This window comes from Charadrius vociferus, unplaced genomic scaffold, assembly GCF_000708025.1.
Source record: "Charadrius vociferus isolate BGI_N301 unplaced genomic scaffold, ASM70802v2 scaffold90, whole genome shotgun sequence".
NCBI classification, from domain to species: Eukaryota; Metazoa; Chordata; class Aves; order Charadriiformes; family Charadriidae; genus Charadrius; species Charadrius vociferus.
In genome coordinates this window covers 6372531-6391700 of record NW_009647222.1, presented here as the reverse complement: position 1 = coordinate 6391700, position 19170 = coordinate 6372531, and the positions used below count along the sequence as shown (strand labels likewise).

Here is a 19170-nt window from a genome sequence, read left to right as displayed (position 1 = left end):
ATTTCTTAGGCTTGCAGCTTGTATCAGATGGTAGCTAGCTGACTTTCATTTACTACTGACTTAGGTCAAACTTGGACCAGGGATCAAGAGATGAAAGGCTCTATATCTCATTATCAATAATCAGTGTTCTCCACTACCCTAAAAACGACATACTTCATTCTTATCTACAAGGCCTTAAAACTTAAAAGGGTTGGGGTCAAATTATGTTACTTCAATTTATTTTTATTCACTGCTTATAGAACAACTTCCTCTCTCTCTGCCATAGCTAAATGCTAAAAATGTAAATACTTTCCTTGCTATTGTAGAGGTTCTACTATTGTTTTTCTTTTTAAGGCTTATTAAAGATATAGCGATAAAGAAAAATCCCTCCCACACACAAATGTAAAGAAGGAAAAAAATACAGAGGTCAAGGCCAAGCCAGGTCTTACAAATCTCAAAACTACTTTCTGCAAAGCACATCTTGTATATAAGTTGCCTTGGAACAGAAAGGTGCACCTTCCCCAGAAGTTTTTCATAGGTACAGAAGTCTTGATACTGATAGAACATTCTCTGAAATGATACAGACAGTTTTTCTTCTTGTGTGAAGCCATACAACTCCTGATTTTGCTGGAATTAAGTTCTCCTAGACCAGCTAGGGATATGGCCTATAATTTTAGGGAACTAATTCTGAAATATTAATGAGAAGCTTTGGAACGAAAATCCTGTTGTTACTGAACAAACAAAACACAGCATCCATTTCCACAGCGACTTGCAATGCTCTATACATAACTGCATGCTTAGACAGATTTTACCATGATTCTAGATATCTGTAAAATGTCAAACCCCTCCTTTGTTATTCTGTGAAAACCTTCATGGGCAAACTGATTTGCATTATTCCCAAAACAGGGGCACACATATATACACATGGAAGAAAAGTAATGAAATACAGTCAATGGCATGAAAAGAAACTTCTGAATACTTCAAGGAAAAAAAGAGGTTAAATAAAGTTTACTGGTTATATTGGGTTAACAACTTTTTTCTACTACTAGGAGTAAACCTGTAGATACCTAGACCCTACACAGTTGCTCTCTAGAATCTAACCAACCTTTTGACCAGTTTCTCATTCAGATAATACTTCACCCAAAGTCTTGAAAATTTCTGGACTTTCAACACCTGGGGCAGAGGGAAGGAGGGACACTTAATTACCGATCACTGAAGAGAACTGCTTCTGCAAAACCTCGAGAACAGAGCTGTAGGTGATTCATTGCAATTCAACTCTTTCTGGCAACATTTTTTGCCACTTCTCATCTATGGCTGAAAGAAGACTTGGTCCTGCAAACCCCTGCTCACCTGACCAGCTCCTCTCATGTCTGCTTCCCGATCCTATAGGAGCAGTGTTAATCATACAAGGTCTTCCAGAAACTGACCTTTTTTACTTAATTACAGGTAACATCCTCATGTGTTTCCATAAAAAAGATGTAAGCCATCTCCAGAGATTCTTAAAGAAGGTATGACAATAATGGTTGAGGGAAAACATGGGGAACCAGAAAGGAGAGAAGAGAGATAACAGGGGCACGGGTGGAGACGCAGTCTCTGACCTGGATCTGTTGCTGAAGAAGGTTAATTTTGTGTTGCTGCTGCAGGAGCTGCTGCTGTTGTCTTGCAATCTGTGGAGAAATTGCACAGAAAAAACGTGAGATGTATCATCACTCCTGGAGTCGGTACATAGGAAACTTCCGCCTCGCTTTGTTTTTTAAATGGCTCTATTAAAGCTAAGAAACCTTCAAGTGTGGGTAGCAGCAGTCCAGGCTGAAGCAAGGGGCTCATGCTCAGGAGCAATTCATAGCTAATACTAGTGTGAAAAGAAATCTTATGGAAAATGCTGTGTTGGACATTAAGGGAAGGACTGATGCAAGAATCTCTCCTCATTATCTGAAACAGCACTGCTAAATCCCCAAAAAGTGAGCACTCATTTGCTCCAACTTGCTGGAGGAAGAACAATACTGGCAAAGAAGCCGGAAAATAGTAGGGGAAGGCAGGAAAGGCAAAAAAGTAGGATGGACAGTAATATTCTTTTTAAGTTTGGCACCACCTATTCAAAAATTCCAAAAAAAGGAAATCTGACGCCCAGAAGGAAGGTATTAGTGTGCATATTTCCTCGATGCAGAAACAGACACAAAGAGAATGGAACTGGGTTTGGGAAAATCACTGACTCTTCAACCCGTATATAGCTGAAAGGAACTAAGGGAGCAGTGCAAGGCTACACAGCTCAACATTGAAACTAATTTACAGAAGTTGAGTATAGAAGTTGGAGTAGTTGTAGCCTCCTCTCAGTCATCTGTGTTTTCTGTAAGGACTTCCACCCTCCCTCGCCATTGACTAAATGATTGGGGACCTTACTGTAGACACATTTTACACACAGTGAAAGAAAAAGCAAGACAGTAACGGAACCAAATTAGAGTCCTCAGAGGACTGATGGAGATAAATCATTATATATCTCAAACTTAAAAAGCAAACTTGAAAAACTTTCATTTGAGTCATCACAAAAGCTCTGCTCTCATGAATAGCTAGCACAGCAGTACAAACATTAGAAGGAGTATTGCTCTTCCCCTGTGGTATGTGTACACATCTCAGGGTCAGATGGGAACTTATACATACTTACTGGGAGGAATTTTGTGCATTCTTCCCCTTAGGTATTTCTTTCATTTCTATTATTAAACTATTAGCATAAGAAACACTCACTCATAGTTAACTCCACATCTAAAAGAGTAAATGTTTCCTTTCTAGAGCCTCTCTTTAAGCAACCAAAATAACTTTTATCAATACATTTTTTTAAAAGTTTGGTTACTTTAATTTCTATATAACACAATTATATTATATAATTTCTTAAATTGAAAGAAATCGTTGTTATCCTATTAACAATCCTACAGGATTTCTTACTGCCTTTTTCCATTCTCTTCATTATTTTTTTTTCATTTTCACGAATGCCTCCACCTGGAAAAATCTTGCCAATTCCCTCTTCACACCTTCATCGACCTTCTCCATATAAACAGCATTGTGATACAAATTCTCTAGTTTAATAGGTAAGTCACGTCTGTTCTCCCTGTGTGGGATTTCATATGTGAGACCAAAATACACAGTATTTAAGATAAGGTTTTTAAATAATCAAAAACAGGGAAAACCAAGGATTAAATGTCTGTCTTAAGACTTTCTTGGTACAATACAAACATTGAAGTACAGGTACTTCAAAACTGGAAGTCCACAAAACTGGACATTAATTTCTGTTGAAACTTGCACGGTGCATATATGACAGAAAAGTTGTGTTCTTGCATAAAATATCATGTGTCCATGTGTTGGAACCATTCATGTGTGAAAACATGTTTACGTTTTCAGTGGAGGGCATGTTTGCAAGAGCTGAAAATCAAGCCCCTCAAGAGTAGAAGAAAAAAAGTCACACTTGTTGACTGACTTTATATTCTTCTCCCCCACTTTTTTACACAGTTGGCAAAACCAACCCTTTCATTGGTCACATTACAATCCAAATGCCACATTTGGTTCCTTTTATACCTACTCAGCATCGCTCAATTCAAGCAGCATTGGAAGATTATTCAGGAGGGCTGAATTTGTATGCTTACTTACACTTATTTTTAGAAAAAACACTATTGGAAGATAATACATCCAAGCCGGAAGGTGTATCTTTAAAAGACAAAAAGCATTATTTTATATATTGCAAATTAAAGCATTCTTCCAATATGTTTTGGTTCGAACTTCTTCACCTAAGAACACAAATGGAAAAAAATTCTGGGTGGAGAGCAAACTTGAGAAGTATCAACCCTGAAAGACAAACTCCTGGAAAGTCCTCCTGGAAAATCATTTAAGCTGAAAGCCACTACAATAATCACTCACCTGTTCTTGTTGCTGCTTAGCCAGCTCCATTTGTTGGCGTTGTTTCTCGATCTGTGATGCAGCCAGTTTCTTCTGTTCATCGTGAGCTGCTAGCAGCTGTTCTCGCAAACTGGTCAGCTGATTGATCATACCCATGAGCTGCCTTTCTTTCTCAGCGAGGCTTTCTGGAGTCCCTGGGCATCATATGGTGAAAAAAAAAAAAGGTACAGAGAAGAGAGGAAATTTAGAGCTAGCCAAGTTTTTATTTTGCAGCTTCATTGTAAGCAAAGTTTTAGTAAAACCAAAGAGCAGCAGCATATTGCAATATACCGCACATTAAGACCTGTCCCTCTACAGGAAAATGAGCCATGGAGGATAATTCTGTACACGGGCTTTGATCTGGTGCCCTCCTTCAATGTTTTCTCGCCCTTTCATCTATTTTCCTTGCCTTTTTATCAGACTAATAGGGGAAAAAATACTGCCTGTTCTGAAAGAGTTTCAAATTTTAAACATTGCTTACGTTTCACGAGGATCAAAATCAACACTTCCAGTCTTGAAAGACAATTACATTTTTGTCAGAAACTTATGACAAAGACACATCAATGCTTTGACAGTTACAGAAACTGCAAGGTGTGTATTAACATCCCTATACAATCAAGGGGAAGCAGAGAAGTCTCCTGGGTGCTGGATACCTCTCTGGCTCCCCACGCCCAACCTTCTCGCTCTTACCAGCACAGCACACAACGGCTGTCAGGATGCTCGCTACCTGTTATATCACCTACAGCTGCCCTGATTAGGTTGAAATTATATAGTATTTAAATTGTCAATAACTACTATCGCTGTTGCTGCCACTGATGAGTATTTTTAAAGGAAGAAGTCTTGCATAAACATATCAGAAAAACCGATTTAAACACAACTCACCATCTCTCTCATTTGTACTGTTATTGGATGTTTTTTATGGGAGAGTTCAGCAGACACAGACAGAGGAACTGACTACCTTGCTCTCATAATCATTCTGTAAAAATTCTCCTTCTACCCAGAAGGACAGTGGTTACAAGGGAAGGGAAGAAAAAAAATTCCAGGAAAAATCAAAAGCTATGAATCATACACTAAAACAAAAAGCGGCCCTATTAGTGTACCCAGTATCATTTGAATTTAAAAGACCAGAAAATATGTGTAGCAGCTAATCCACAGATATCTCAGATACCACCACACCCTCTCACATGAGTCAGATCCTATGAAAACCTTTCTGAAAAAAGCTTTAGGAAAGGATTAAGGCTATCAGTGCCTGTGCCTCCTCTGAAAATAGCCTGCTTTTGGGACAACCCTGCCACACAAACCTTTCTCGAACACAGGAAGCGTTCTTCTGCCAATGTCACCAGTGCTCTCCAAGTGAAAAAAAAAAGTAGAAAAATTGGCGATTATGCTAAACGTGTTCCTAGCCAACTATCAGTCAGACATGGAAAAGAGCTACTGGTAATAGCTCATTTAGTCTACCCCCCTGCCAGTGCAGGAATGTTCCCCACAATATATTTACTACAGCTTTCTAGATTGGATTGAAATGTCTGAAATGGTGAATCATCTACTGCTTTCTTTGGAAGACTGTACCACAGCCTTAGAGGTGTCACTGTTAGGGCTGTCTGCTTGATAGTTTAATTTACATTCACTTAATTTCAACCTTGTGCTCCCAAGCAGCATCCCATTTGCTATGTCAGCCAAGTCCAAGCCCTTACAGGCATTTGTAGACAGCCACGTACAAGCAGGAAAACGCTAAGAACCAACATTTTCATATAAAGGAAATGTAACTTGATTAACTTTTTATTAAGATGCTAGAGATTTATGTGAAAATATTCTCATCATATAACAACGAGCTACAGCAGAAGACTCTCAGACAGTTTCCAAAAAACCCACGGTACAAGCTGGAAACACGAGAAACACCCTGAAACAGAAACCATAGGACTTTAAACCTGCTCCGTTAAAAGCGGGGAGAAAGAATGGAAGCCAGTGCTAAAATGCTAACACTGCTGAAGAAGACACTTTTAACTTACGTTTCTGATTTCAAACATTGGAGACAGAAAACTGCTACAAGTAATGCATTTGCCACCTGGCCATACAATTCATCAGAAACATCTATGGCCACTCCTCCATCCTTCATTTGTTTTTCCCCAGGAAAAAGGGTGCAGTGTTTCCAAGTGGCATAAAAGAATTATTCTAGAAGGCAGCTCCTTCTTTGTCCTGTCTACGGCTAGCATGTTGGTTTACTGTAATGCACATCTAATGAAGACTATCAGTATCCTGATACTGGAAGTATAACACGCTGGGCACACTGAAACATCTGAAAACTGAGTATTTTTTTTATTTATTCAGCAGATACTTTATTCCAAACCTTCACTGAGGGGTGGGCGTGCGCAAGAGAGGGAAGGAGAAAGACCTAGAGAGAGAAGGAATACACAGGATTGGCTTAGTCCTAAAAGTTAGGGTAAGTAAAAAGAAATCACTGTCAAATAAACTGTTGGACAAATACACTAAAACACATCAAAGATCTTCAGCCAGTACTGGTTCATCAGTGTATTTCGAGCTCCTACAGTAGCTTTCAGTTGGGAATCAAAAAGCACTTTGTAAAGTGAAATTAATCCCCACCACACCTTTGAAAGGTGGAAAAATGTTTCCATATGTGTAAACTGAGAGACAGAGGGGTCACAGAGTTAGTAACCAAGAACGGCAGAAATAGAAACGTTGATATCCAGCCCTGCGCTGCCGAGCTCAGGCTGCGCTTCCCGAGAGCGCGCAGAAGGCTCCCGGTGCCACCGCCCTGGCCGCCACACCAAACAACCGCCCAACCAGCCACGGGCCATCCACCTACTGCTGTTTCTTCTTTAATCTGATTTACCCAGACAGGAGCAAAAAACTTCTTCCTCGGGAAAACAACAGCTTTATTGGAATCGCAGGACCGAGAGGAAAGTCTGGATGAACTAAGAGCAAGCGGTCAGGGCAACGAAGTGCCACTGCAGACGTCGGAGTTGCAGGCACACCATGCGGCTGAGCAGCTGGGGACAAATCCACCAAAGTCAATCTCTTCACTATTACTTAGTTTTTAAAGAAACTTTGAGATGCCCAAAGGGGGTGCTTTATGTACTAGCTTAGTAAGCACTATGCATAATCCCTTTGGCTTATAAACTGGAGTAGAAGCCGCCTGACAAAAGGCAGCCCTCTTGCATTACATTTCTTCAGCAATTTCAGTTTGCTAATAAACCAAATAGGAGAATTTATCACTGTCAACTTTAAAAAAAAATCCTTTGTTGAAGAATACTTTCTGGAAAACATGGCTTAGTAGGCACTCTATTTTCATGTGATTAGCCCGTCCTTCCAATAACTTCAGTAATACCTAATTATAATGTCAATTCTTTAAGGTATTCTTCCTTGCAAAATAAGTACTCAGATAGCCATACGTACTCTCAAGTGACCTGCGCAAAAGCAGAGGCAAAAGAGATCGGATGTGTGGGTCTACTGGGAGATAGCGAGTTTTGGGGTAGATTTCCCCTTGTCTTACCCACATATCCGTATGAGCCCAACTGATGATGAATCACAGGTAGTTTTGAGGTTTCTTGCAAACAACTGGTGGCTTATAAATGTGTGAAAATTAAACAAAAAAATAAAAGTACTTGAATCAGACTGTCTTGACCATAACGTAAAGTGTTTGCATTTAGTTTAAGTTTGGTATTTTCTGTTACCCTGATTACCTAGCACACCTTTTCCATAATTTCTTTTGTGGAAATGGCCAACAAAACTGCCATTTGACAGTTGCCAGTCATAAATTACTTAGTTTGCATAACAAACAAAGGCCAAACAATACTCGACATTATTTATGTAACAGCTAGCTGAGGGCAACAGCTTGGTCACTACAGAAGTACATTCAGCGACAGGAATTTTTTCCGGCATACTAAAATGCACTGCAGAGTCAGAGCACCAGTTGCCATTCTTGCATCCCTTTCTAGATGATGTAGATTGTGTGTAGGCAAGGATGGTGGACTTCTGGCCTATCACCACTGGTTTTTCTCTGTTAACCCGCATGATATCTAAACCTTTATCGTCGTGTGAAGCATCTTGGCAGCTACGGGATTTCCGTTTTAAGAATTCTGTAGCTTAGAGGGCAAAACATGTCAGTATTTTAAGTAACTGCAACACCAACCGCATAAAGACAGTTGCTTAAGTCATGCTACTTTGGAATTAATGAAGTATCCCTGTGGCTCCTAACACTGCTAGAACTTGGGAGGCGGTGCAAACCTCAGCGAGGATAAGCCGCCAGCCTCAGCAGCTACCTTCATTATTGAACTCACTTAGAGATGCTCCACGAAGAACGGAGCTGGGAATGGTTCTGGAGCTGGGCTGTGCTCTACGCACAGTATCCGTATGGTTGCAGGGCTTTCACTCCAGCCATGCAGCTTGGCTGGGAGAAAAAACAAGAGCCCATTATTGCAGTGTACAACTTGACAGCAAGCTAGACCCACTGCACACAGGTATTGAGTGAGGAGTAAAAGGATAGTGGCTTACATCAATGACTGCCTCAAAAATTACTCTTAATTACCGTCAGATCCACAACAAATAGATATTGCACATTTTATGTTTAACAAAGCTTTTAACCGCCAGACCACCTGCCTTTCAGGAGATTGCTGTAGGTGCTCATACTGTTCTCTCTGTACTCTATCACTGCAACAGCAAAATGTGGATTTTTCACAACTTATCAAAACAATTCAGGCAACAGAGCATCCAAGTATACACTATGGCTTGATACAGTGAATGGCCCAAGAAAGATGCTTTCCAGATGCGTCAGCTTATTCTCTATCATCACAAAAAGAGATTCAGAAAGAAAAAAAAACCCATGTTGTGGATGCAACACTCACAGCAGATGGCAATAAAAGAAGACTCAAATTAGTGGCATTCTGTATCGCCAAACCTAAACTTCATCTCAGATCAACACTATCCATAATAGTGTTTAAGTAGTAAAAGAAATTTACTCAAATGTGAAATAAACTATTACACATTCTTAGTTCTGATTCACAGTCTCAGACTGGCAGTGACAGTAACATTTAATAAACATTAGAATGAAGACACCAATATGACCAAATGACACACTTAAAGTGAGAAAACGAACAGGAGAAACCTTGGCATATCCACCCAAAACAGAACCAAAGCAAAAAAAAAGGCAGAGAAACTGCTTTTGCGATCAAAACAGTAAATACTTTATTATAATTTATTAGACAGAATGAGAATGTAAATGAGAAATTAGGAAAGCCAATATTTTCTTTAACAGGCATTTTAAGCTTTTGCTGTGAATGCTCAAGCGATGAGAACGTTTGCTTGCAGCCAGCCTAGGGATCTGCTCGCAGCCACGCAGCACCAAGCGAATTCTGCAAGGGGCAGAGACATGGCAAGGATCTCCTCACCCCCTCCGACGTGTCTCAATTAAACTGCTAGGAATGTTATCAATCAGGGGCCCTCACGTGCACGCTCACGCACACCCATACAGACAGTGAAATTTATCCCCGGAGTCAGTTTACTATCAAAGTAATTACGTAAGTAGCTTTTGAACTGTCAGCATCTGTCTTTCAAAGAAAAATCAAAGAAAACAATGTGCGAGTACAAAGCCTGGAAGACACAATAATATTGTATTACGTTCATATCATTATCTATGGTTACAAAAGAAAAGAAAAATCCTCCTGTATCTACAAAGCTTTGTAGGGGGAAAAAGAAAATAAATGGAAATAAGAATATTTTGAAGTACTCTGTATTCAAAGAATGTGAAGATGTGTAATAATAATTAGAGCGTGCCGTATAGAGCATTTTTTAATTTCAAAGCATTAGCTAATTGATCTTCTTAAAGACTGTGAGCAGGTAGAAAGGTAGTGGTATGCAATACTTTTATATATGAGAAAACTGGGGCGTGACGTTTTTAGAAACTTTCCTAAAGTCATTCTTAACTTTACGCGCAGTAAGCCCTTTCATTGCTGGCCTTGCTAAAGTCACCAGCACAACTCTTATCAGTAAGACGAAGAATTTCCCCACTGACTTTAACAGGGATACAGGTTATACAAATAATTAAATCTTTGCTTGACCTGGTTTGATATGACCCTCAGAATGAAGCAATTACTGATGCCATCCAACTAACCAAGCGTCCGAACCACGCCACAACACAGTTTCTGTGTAACTCTGCTCTGAGGTAACAACAGTGCGATGAGGACGTAACTACAACCCATACACCAGCTAAAAACTGAGTCACCTCCAAGCATTTCTCTGTGATGTGTTTTTTCAGTGCCATTTTTAAGCTAGGGAAATAACAGTTTCAATATAAAAATGATAAAGAGCCAAAAAGGAGGGTTTTCAAACTGACTAGCCTATTAACTAAGCTGTCCTCAGGAAAATTAAACTTCTACTAGAAAAACATTATTATATCCAAAGAATAAAGAAAGTATCAGCAGTGCATAAAATGAGGATCTTTTCTTGAGGGTTTTATTCCGGTATCTTTTCTTGAAAGTTTCGTTCTCATTGTCAACTATTTTTCTCTCCCCGCTCCCCAGCCCATTTTTAACTTTGCTCTGCCACGTTAGAAATCCAAACCCAGTATTACTCTGCTCAGTAAGGAAATCTGGAAAGTAAAATAGAGAGCCCACCTAGTCGTCTTCTACTTGTAAGCAAACTAATCTTTGTCACGCTTCCCCTAAAAAAATCTATTTAAAACCTGGTAATAATTTTCAAGAGGAGTATTCTCCCCTCGCTGCACAGACGGCCGCGCTGCTGACGTCACCCGAAGTTGTATATGTGAGGCAATGGGGAGCTGATGTTACGTGCCTTCGGGAAACGTAGTCTGATAAACAGATCTAACTGGCTGAGGTAAGTTCAGAATTTAAACTCTTCTTTCCTCTGTCTTTGAACAGAAATGCCAAGTGTTTATGACCAAGCAATGAGTATATACTTTAAATTATGTACTTGCTGGTATGTGTTTGTGGGTGGATGTGGGTAGGTGCTTGTGCACGTGTGCAAACTCCCTTGATGCTCCCCTAATCAATACTCCAGAGTGTTTTATTACGGACTCGCTCAGAGCTTTTCAGGCCAGTAAATCTCGAAGCTGCCAGGACATAAACATCTAAAAACTGGCATTTTTCATTAAGTATTTAAGCCAACTTTACTACACAATGACTGCCATCACTTAAAACTACCTACCGTGCTAAATTAAATGACTTCATCTGATTGATATGGGAAGTCAGCATAATAAAAGAAAACTTTCTGACTGCTTTTTACTCAGCAAGCCACAGCCACCAGAAAAAGAAAAAGCCCAGATTTCAAACTGATTTGTCTGTACCTACAGATTTGTGTAATGAATCTTCTCTGTTTGACAAACAAAAGTCCTTTTTAGAACAGCAGGCTAGAAGGAAGCTATTTATTTCGGCATAGGGACAGTCTTAATCTTTTAGGTTTCAGTGGAAGACTTTGCAGAACGAATAAAAACAAATGATGAACAATTACCATCTTTTGCCATTACTACCCTCAAGAATTAATATTCTGTGGGGACAAGAACTAAGCCGTCTGCTCTATAGCAGACCGACACGTTACTATTTCGCAACGCTGGAAAGAAGTTGTCAGTGAGTATTCTTTATTTGCTGTCAGAAAAAAGTTTTGGTACAGTAGACTGCAAACAAAGCTTGGTATTCAACCAGGTTAGTAACTTATTGTCAAGGTTACAAAAGGAATAGACAACATTTGTATTGAGACTATTTCTCAGAGGTTATTCATTGTTTTACTGTCTAGACAAGCTAGAACTAGGCTAGAGAAATAGCATTTGCTGGTGGAATTTTACGCAGCAGCAGGAAAAACAGTAGAAAATATGTATGTGTGTGTGTATTTGCTTTGTTTTGACAAACTGGTAATTGTAGCTCAGTAACATTCAATCTCTATCAGCACATCTTTCAGGTAATTTTAGTACAGAGAAGAACTGGTTTAGGTCCCTTTTTTCATCCAGCCCTCTGGACGATTTTTAAATACAGTGGTTTGGCCTCCATATGTTCAAACAAAATAAAGCCATTGGCATTTGCTACTTTAATTAGTTCAATTTTATTCTGTTTTCTCTATTAATAATCACTTCTTAAAAATGAAAGTTGTATTTGATTTAAAGAGAACCTGATTTTTTCTGATCAAATTAAGTACCTTTACATAAAAAAAAAAAAAAAAATCCGGAACAGCCTGAATTTGCTGCATTGTCACAAATTCACGTTTTTTTTTCAGTTCAGAGATGCTTTAAAAAAAGATTCCTCCAACCTTCCTTCCGCAGATACTACCCTCAACTAACCTCCCGCTCTAGGGTCAAATAGGAGCTGCTCCATTCAGTCACAATCTCCATTTCAGGGTTTCATTTGGCCTGAAAGAAGTTCTGCGTTGGTGTGGCTCAGTTGGCACTGTCTACTTCTCTGCAGCCTGAGAGTATCATGTTGCATTGTGATCAACCTCCACTATTTCAGCAGCTGCCAAATTTCCTCTCAAAACTTAGGTTCCCCTGTGTGCCACTGGGCAGCTCCCCCACCCCCCACCCCCCCAGCACTTTCGAAACATTAACAAAGGACTAAAGCTCATTCTCAGCCATTTGCTACTATTAAACACCCCCAAAAAAATAAACACAGAGAAGATACTAAGTAGGTTGCAATAATATTGAATTTATCACAGTTAAAAACCGACAACCAGACATATCTTACCTCCTTCACTTATGACTCTCTCACCCTCCTTCTCTCCCCACTCCAAATACAATACTATCCACAAAAAATAATGCAAAACGTCCACATCTGACACAAGTTTGCAAACATTTTTCAACCATTGATTTGCAAATGTAAAAGTCACACAGCTCCTAAGAAAGTGTGCAGCTTTCACACATCTCCTAGGGATCTGTGCTTTATTAGTCAAAGGTTTAAACCCCGCGTACTCCCCACGAATAATCTCTTACCCCTTCCCCCTCCTTCCTCCTGGCCACATCTAAATGCAGAATCCCCAGCTTCCTTGTCTTCAGTTTACAGATTACGCGATCCAAAGTGTCACTCACTGGATTACTGCACATAACCTGAGCACTACCCGAAGCTTACTTGTCTTCAACTTGTCCAGCATTACTTAAATGGAATTATCCGTCACAATCCATATACCGAATCTGCATAGCCCACTTATCTCAAGATTCTGTGTGTCACCTACCAGATTATCCGTTTTAATCCATACATTGAATCTACATAACATATGTCTTTAATTCATGGGCTCTGATGAGCTATAGTATCACCGAATGGATTATTTCTCTTTATCCATTATTGGCAGTCGTAAGACCGTTCACCGCATACTCTCTCATGCCCCATCTTCCGAACATAGAAGCAAGATTAGAGTCTTCAGCAAACACAGCTCTATCACACGTCAAACACAGCTCGATGTAAGACCTGCACTGATACTTCACGGGACTTGGAACCCTGTTTCTCGCACAAAACAAATGTCTGTGTTATCATGCATTAAAGATTAGGATTGGTAGGCTAATCTTGCTTTCAATTACGCTCATAAATCTGTGGTTACAGTCTTTGGAGCCACCTAGATTTAAGTGGCTACAACGAAGAGCTGAATTTACCCTAACGATGATCCCTTTCACAGTGAGTGCAGAACAGAAAACACTTCACCTGGGTTGTTTGGGAACTAAGCTGTACAATAGAGAAGGGTTTTCAAACAACAAAAAACCATCAGGTTCAGGCTTGCCCGGTCTTTCTTGAGAGATTCAGGCGCAATCACTGTTAACAATGCCTTCACTTCAACAGAAAACCAACTCAGAAAGATTAGAAACAGAAGTCAGTTTAGCCTTTTGTTCTACACACCTATTCAAAACTAGCTAAGTGGGGAACATATAAAATACGTATTATTATTAGTTGACAACTCTCGATAAGCCAGAGATGGACAAGATTAGCAGAAAGGCTTTGTGTACACCCGGGAAGTTTTTAAAAGAGTTCTCGTCATGGTTAAAACTGCCTCACTCACATCAGCATGGCAAAGCTGTGCACCTCCTGATGCACCTCCCCACCTGGGGGACCAACACCTTTCCCTGAAGTCTGCTCAGACAAGGAGCAACACCAGTCAAATAGAAGTCATGTTTGTTTTCTAAGTATGGGGATGGCCACTGACGCTGAAGAGCACGGAAACAGACTTCCTATACCTTTTCCTACCATCGGTCCACCCTACGTGCTGCATCTGCTGCAGTCGGTAACGTTGCTTTGGAGGAAAGCAACCACTTTCACCCTGCAATGCACCGTATCAGGTGGCTACACTGAAAGCAGAAAGGGGGTATAATTTTCCTTCCTGTAGATGATCGGTTTGAGACCTGAAGTTCTCTCTGCTCCACCGAATCCAATAAACTGCATTATCCGTGCATAATCCGGGGGCCTTTTGAGCCCTGTTCTTGAATATGATGGATATAACTAAGTTTGAACAGGCTTTCACCAATCCAATATACAGGTTTACAGCTTTATTTTAAAATATTTCAATTTAACGGCATGTTTTGGGGGTTTTACTATAGACTGACTTGTTTTGAACAGAGTAAAAATTGCAGGGATTTCAAAATACAATTTCTTCAGAAATCTCCAGTGCCAAGCTTGTTTTCTTTATTTAGCCCCAGACTGCTTCTCTAAACAAACAGAGGCATTTGAGTTAAAGTTTCTACAGATACGAAAGGTTCTAGATTTCGCCCCATTTTAAGCATAAGAGTATTCCCTTGCAGTACCTTTTAGTCAAGCCCTGGAGTGAAATACTACATTCCCTTTCCCATTAGTAACCGGACTTATATAGATCCTTCTAACTGTGATCTTGAAGTTTGCAGCTAGACCTCTGCAAACACTAAGTGGTGGCTCTCCCATTTTGCAGGCATGCAGATGAAGAAAGGGCGGCTTAAAGTAGCTGCCGAAAGTAACAAAGCAAGTAAGAGGAACAACTGAATACAAAACGCGGGAGTCTGGTGACTTCCAGCCATTCACCACCTCCCCTATCTTTGATAAAATATTACTGCTTTCTAACTTAAAAGAAAAAACAGCAATAGAAAATAAAGCCTTCCGCCTCATCTCTCTCTCAATCTCTCCCAGAGAATAAAACTCAATGGTAATAACACAGACTTGGGCATTAACAATATGTAGCCTAGCGCTGAGACTTTAGCACATGACGTACTAAAACTCCCCCAGATCTAATGAAAAACACAATGAAATTTTGAACAGTTAAGTGGAAAAAACTATTCAGCGCAGAAGACAGTTGGGCAGTACAGCTTCTAGTGCTGTCCACATTCCAGGGTGTATTAATAATAAGACACTACTCGTGCGGGCTTTCCAAATATCGCTAATAGAGAAACGAGGGGGGGAAAAAAAATGCAGCTGCCAAGGCAAATAGAGAGCGAAGTTAATTAAAAAATCACAACTGGAAAACTTAATAACTCTACGTTCCTATAGGAGGACAAAAACATTTCCTAGCAAAATATATGTGTGTTTGTACACGCATACGTGAGTCTAAAACAGCTCAACTCGCACACCTTTCATGTTGCCTCACTAAATACAGCTGCAATACAGCTGAGCCATTGTTTGTTGGCGGCTCATGGCTGGCGGTGCCATGAAAACCGCATTCCTGGGCACTAAATAATCAGCCTGCCTGACCCCCCAAGAACCTGTAAGTCAAATTCATTTACCCCCAGAGGGCAATGCTCTATTGTATCCTCCCTCCTTTCTAGCCACCTAGGAACAATGGACAATAATTGCAACTGTCACGGCAGTCAGGAGGAAAAATAAACCAGTGCCTGTTTTCACAGCTTACTGCCAAACCTGATCCAAACACCTAATAACCATGCCCCCAACCATAGAACCACAGTTGCACTAAAAAGCTTCAGAAGTGAGGCTTTTGAACAGAGCTACAGAACAATAACTCGACTTGTGTTCAAAATATGAAGCTAAAAAACAAAAATTAAAGCAAAGAAAAACTCTTCTTTGAGGCTGTGCTGTTGCTCCCCATCCTCCCCCCCGGGCAAGACTGAAAGGACTGTTGAATTTCTTTCGTGCTAGCATATAGCTGCTGCTGCCGCTTTCAAGTTTAGCTTGTGAAAGGGGAAGAGAGGAAGGGAGAAAAAAAGATTGCCCTCAAACAGAACAAGATCACAAGGACTGGGAACAGACCGCCTCCTCAGCACGCAGCACTTTTCAGAGCAGCTTCGCCGAGTCCAAAGGCGGAGGAGAATCGCTGGGAGCCCTTCTAAAGGCTCCAGCACATCAAGAGTTAAAGGGGCTCCAGACAACATGCAAGAACTGCTGAAAAACACACCCAAAAGTGGATATGAAAGCCGCCTGTGTACTCTGGGCCTGAAACATCTTAAAGATTCATCAGTTCATGGCAGACGATGATGTTATTTTAAAACAATATGCTTTCAAAAACCAGAACTCGCAGATAAGCCCAGTGGCTACCCTACCTCTTTATGACCTGTTGCTTTACGCACAGGGAGAAAACGTGCTCAGTGGGAATAAAGAATCCAAGGTTTGGCCCTCTGTTATAATAATAATAATAGTAATATCTCAGCCTATTTGGGGCCAAAGTGCTATATTCTGTTTTAAAGTTATTCTACATATGTACTGAATATATTTTTTTGAATTACAGCCTCTTAGGGAGAAGCTAGAGGAAGCAAGTGGCATTCTTTCCTACTTGTGTAAGTCAGTGGACTAGTGCTAACTCATGCCAGTGGCTTATTGGTGACAAGCTGGAAGGCACGTCTAATTAAAATAACACTATCTTTGTACATGTACCAATACATTAACCTCTCAGAGCACGTCATGTTGTATTCTTTGCCGAACACTGCCCACCTCTTGTGCAGAAGGTCCTTAAACCTGTCAGGCATGAGGTTTGCGAGCCTGCCTGAACGAGGATCTCGGCATCAGGGACATTAGGAAGCAAACAACAAATCGTGGGGAGGAATGAAATCTAGTTTGTAAACATAAAAGAAGGGTTTAATTTTAAGCTCACTCTACTTTGACATTTCCAAAACAACACTGGCTTTGATTTCGCTACTCCAGATGTACACTGATACAAATGGGAGAAGAATCGGAGTCACTGTTTCTTTTCAGAGAGATAATGGCTGCTCTGGAAACCAGAATTTTTGACACACTTGTATTTTGAGTCAGCTCCTCATCGCAATCACTGAGGAAGAATTATAAAAATATTACATTACATGAAAACAAACAACTACAGGTTCCCTAAAATGACCTCACATATATAAAATGGGGAAATATCTTGGCAAAGCAAGAGCTACTGCTGCTGGAGAGTGGTCAAATTTTGTCATTTTCCTTCTGGAGTACGGCTTTAAAAGAACATGCTTTAGTGCACAGATGTTGTACGCTGTCTTTTAAAATCTGCACTGGCTAATTTCGGTACCTAGAGGTATCATTACACAAACTTTGCTCTTTTTTTTGTTCCCTACATGCAGAAAAGTCAAAAAAATTTACATCATCAAAATCTGCCCCAAAATTAGCAAGGACTTCTGATCACCCTCAGACTTCAGAAGCTGAGCTCTGCTATACTCTCATACCGCATAAGCCTGCGTTTGATATGTGAATTGGCTTTTTTTTCCAATCCGGCAATAGGATGTGTCCTCTTACAACACAGAACGATACATGCAACAAAAGCTTTACGTAAGGGTAATATGCCATTTCATTTATTTCTCTTATCACAGATGGAGAGCATACATTTCATTTAAGCCCCAAATTATGATGTTTCAAGGGGAGGGGGAGAGGAGCAAACAAGCAAAGTTCCATAAAGCCAGAATTTGCTTTAGCACAGAAACAGTGTTACCTTTTATTTCTCCAAAGTTCCCTGATCCCATGGCAAGAAGCTTGTCTTTCCAGTCCTTTGATAGTAGCTTTTCAATACTGGGAGTTTCTGAGTGAAGGGGGGGAAAAAAAATGTAAGCAAATCAACATGACTGTCTCCACAATAGAACTCATTAAAAGTCTATCTGCTAAAAATAAGGCAAACCCTTTCTGGGCCCCAGTTCGTAATGACTTCAACAAAAAACTGATAAGGGGGGAGGAAAGAAAAAAAAAAAAAAAAGGACCAAAAAAAAGCGGGGGAAAAAGTGTGCTTTGTCACCTGCTGTTTCAAAACCATTAGCCTTTTCCTCCTGTGGAACAAAGCCCCGGTAATTCTGTATGACAATGGGCACATATAAACCTGCAGCTCATTGTTTTTCAATTTGGTGAACAAGTTGCTGCCTATAATGGATGCCTGTCAATTTCTGGGTGTTAGTCTGCAGTCAAAAAATAATTATGTTGATAAAATGCAGAGTAAAGAGAGAGAGAGAAAAAAAGAGAGAGAGAGAGAAGCAAAGAATTAGTTCCTAAATCTGCTACATGTAATTATATCCCTCTGAGTGTTTACAATTACATCCACTTTATAATGTGTGTTTAAACATCGTGTGGTGGTAAGCATACTGTGGAAAGATTTTCCAGTAACACACACATTATAAATAATAATAAAAAGTTGGGTATGAAAAAAAGCTTTAAAAGATTGCAAAATCCAGAGGGAGAAAAGGCATTGCTTAGAATGGAAACCCATTATTTGCTCATTTCAGATTCTATCACTTCCTTTAAAATAAAATAAAATAAAATATGTTTGTTCGGTATTTTCAGGAAAAATGCAGCGAGGGTGTGGATGGGTCTGATATTTATGTCTGTAACTCTTGTATTCTGACCTCTTTTTGTGTAGAATTTTAATGCATAAGTAAATATAAATACTAATAAAATTCAGAGAACATTAAACTCAATTCCAAACAATGTAATTGTATATTCTTGTCAGCATTTAGATGGGTACACAATTACAATAGCTTTCAATCCCACGATTAGCACTGCATTCAGTTAGAAAATGGAGTGTACTAAAAGATAAGTGTCCCAGTATGCGCCATCTAAATAACAATACCCACACTTATTATCTGGATCTAAGACATATACTGCTATTCTCCACATTTGTGTTTATGTGTATTTGTATTTGTTCAGGCATTTGTTTACCCCCTACCAGGAGCATAAAGGGAGTACATGTTAACTTATCAAAGGGACCGTCTGGCCTAGAGACCATACAATTATTAGCAACTGGTTAATTTTCCCCACAGTAAAAACCATTACGAGCAACCTTCATTATCTCGTTTGGCTAATTCCGCCTCCTTTCTTGAAGCCCCAACTCCAGAGCCGGGAGGAAGCGGGGCGGCTCTCGGTGAGCCCGGGCTGCTCGCCCCCC

The 19170-nt window shown here is 40.0% G+C and overlaps 1 protein-coding gene across 1 annotated transcript in view; it reads right to left on the bottom strand.

Annotated features, from left to right (window-relative positions):
- The window catches only part of SOX5 (SRY (sex determining region Y)-box 5), a 254825-nt gene that overhangs the window by 142251 nt on the left and 93404 nt on the right, over window positions 1–19170 (bottom strand). The window contains 3 exon segments of the mRNA XM_009879668.1: window positions 1578–1646; window positions 3886–4058; window positions 17734–17820. Coding sequence (XP_009877970.1) covers window positions 1578–1646; window positions 3886–4058; window positions 17734–17820 — 329 coding nt within the window.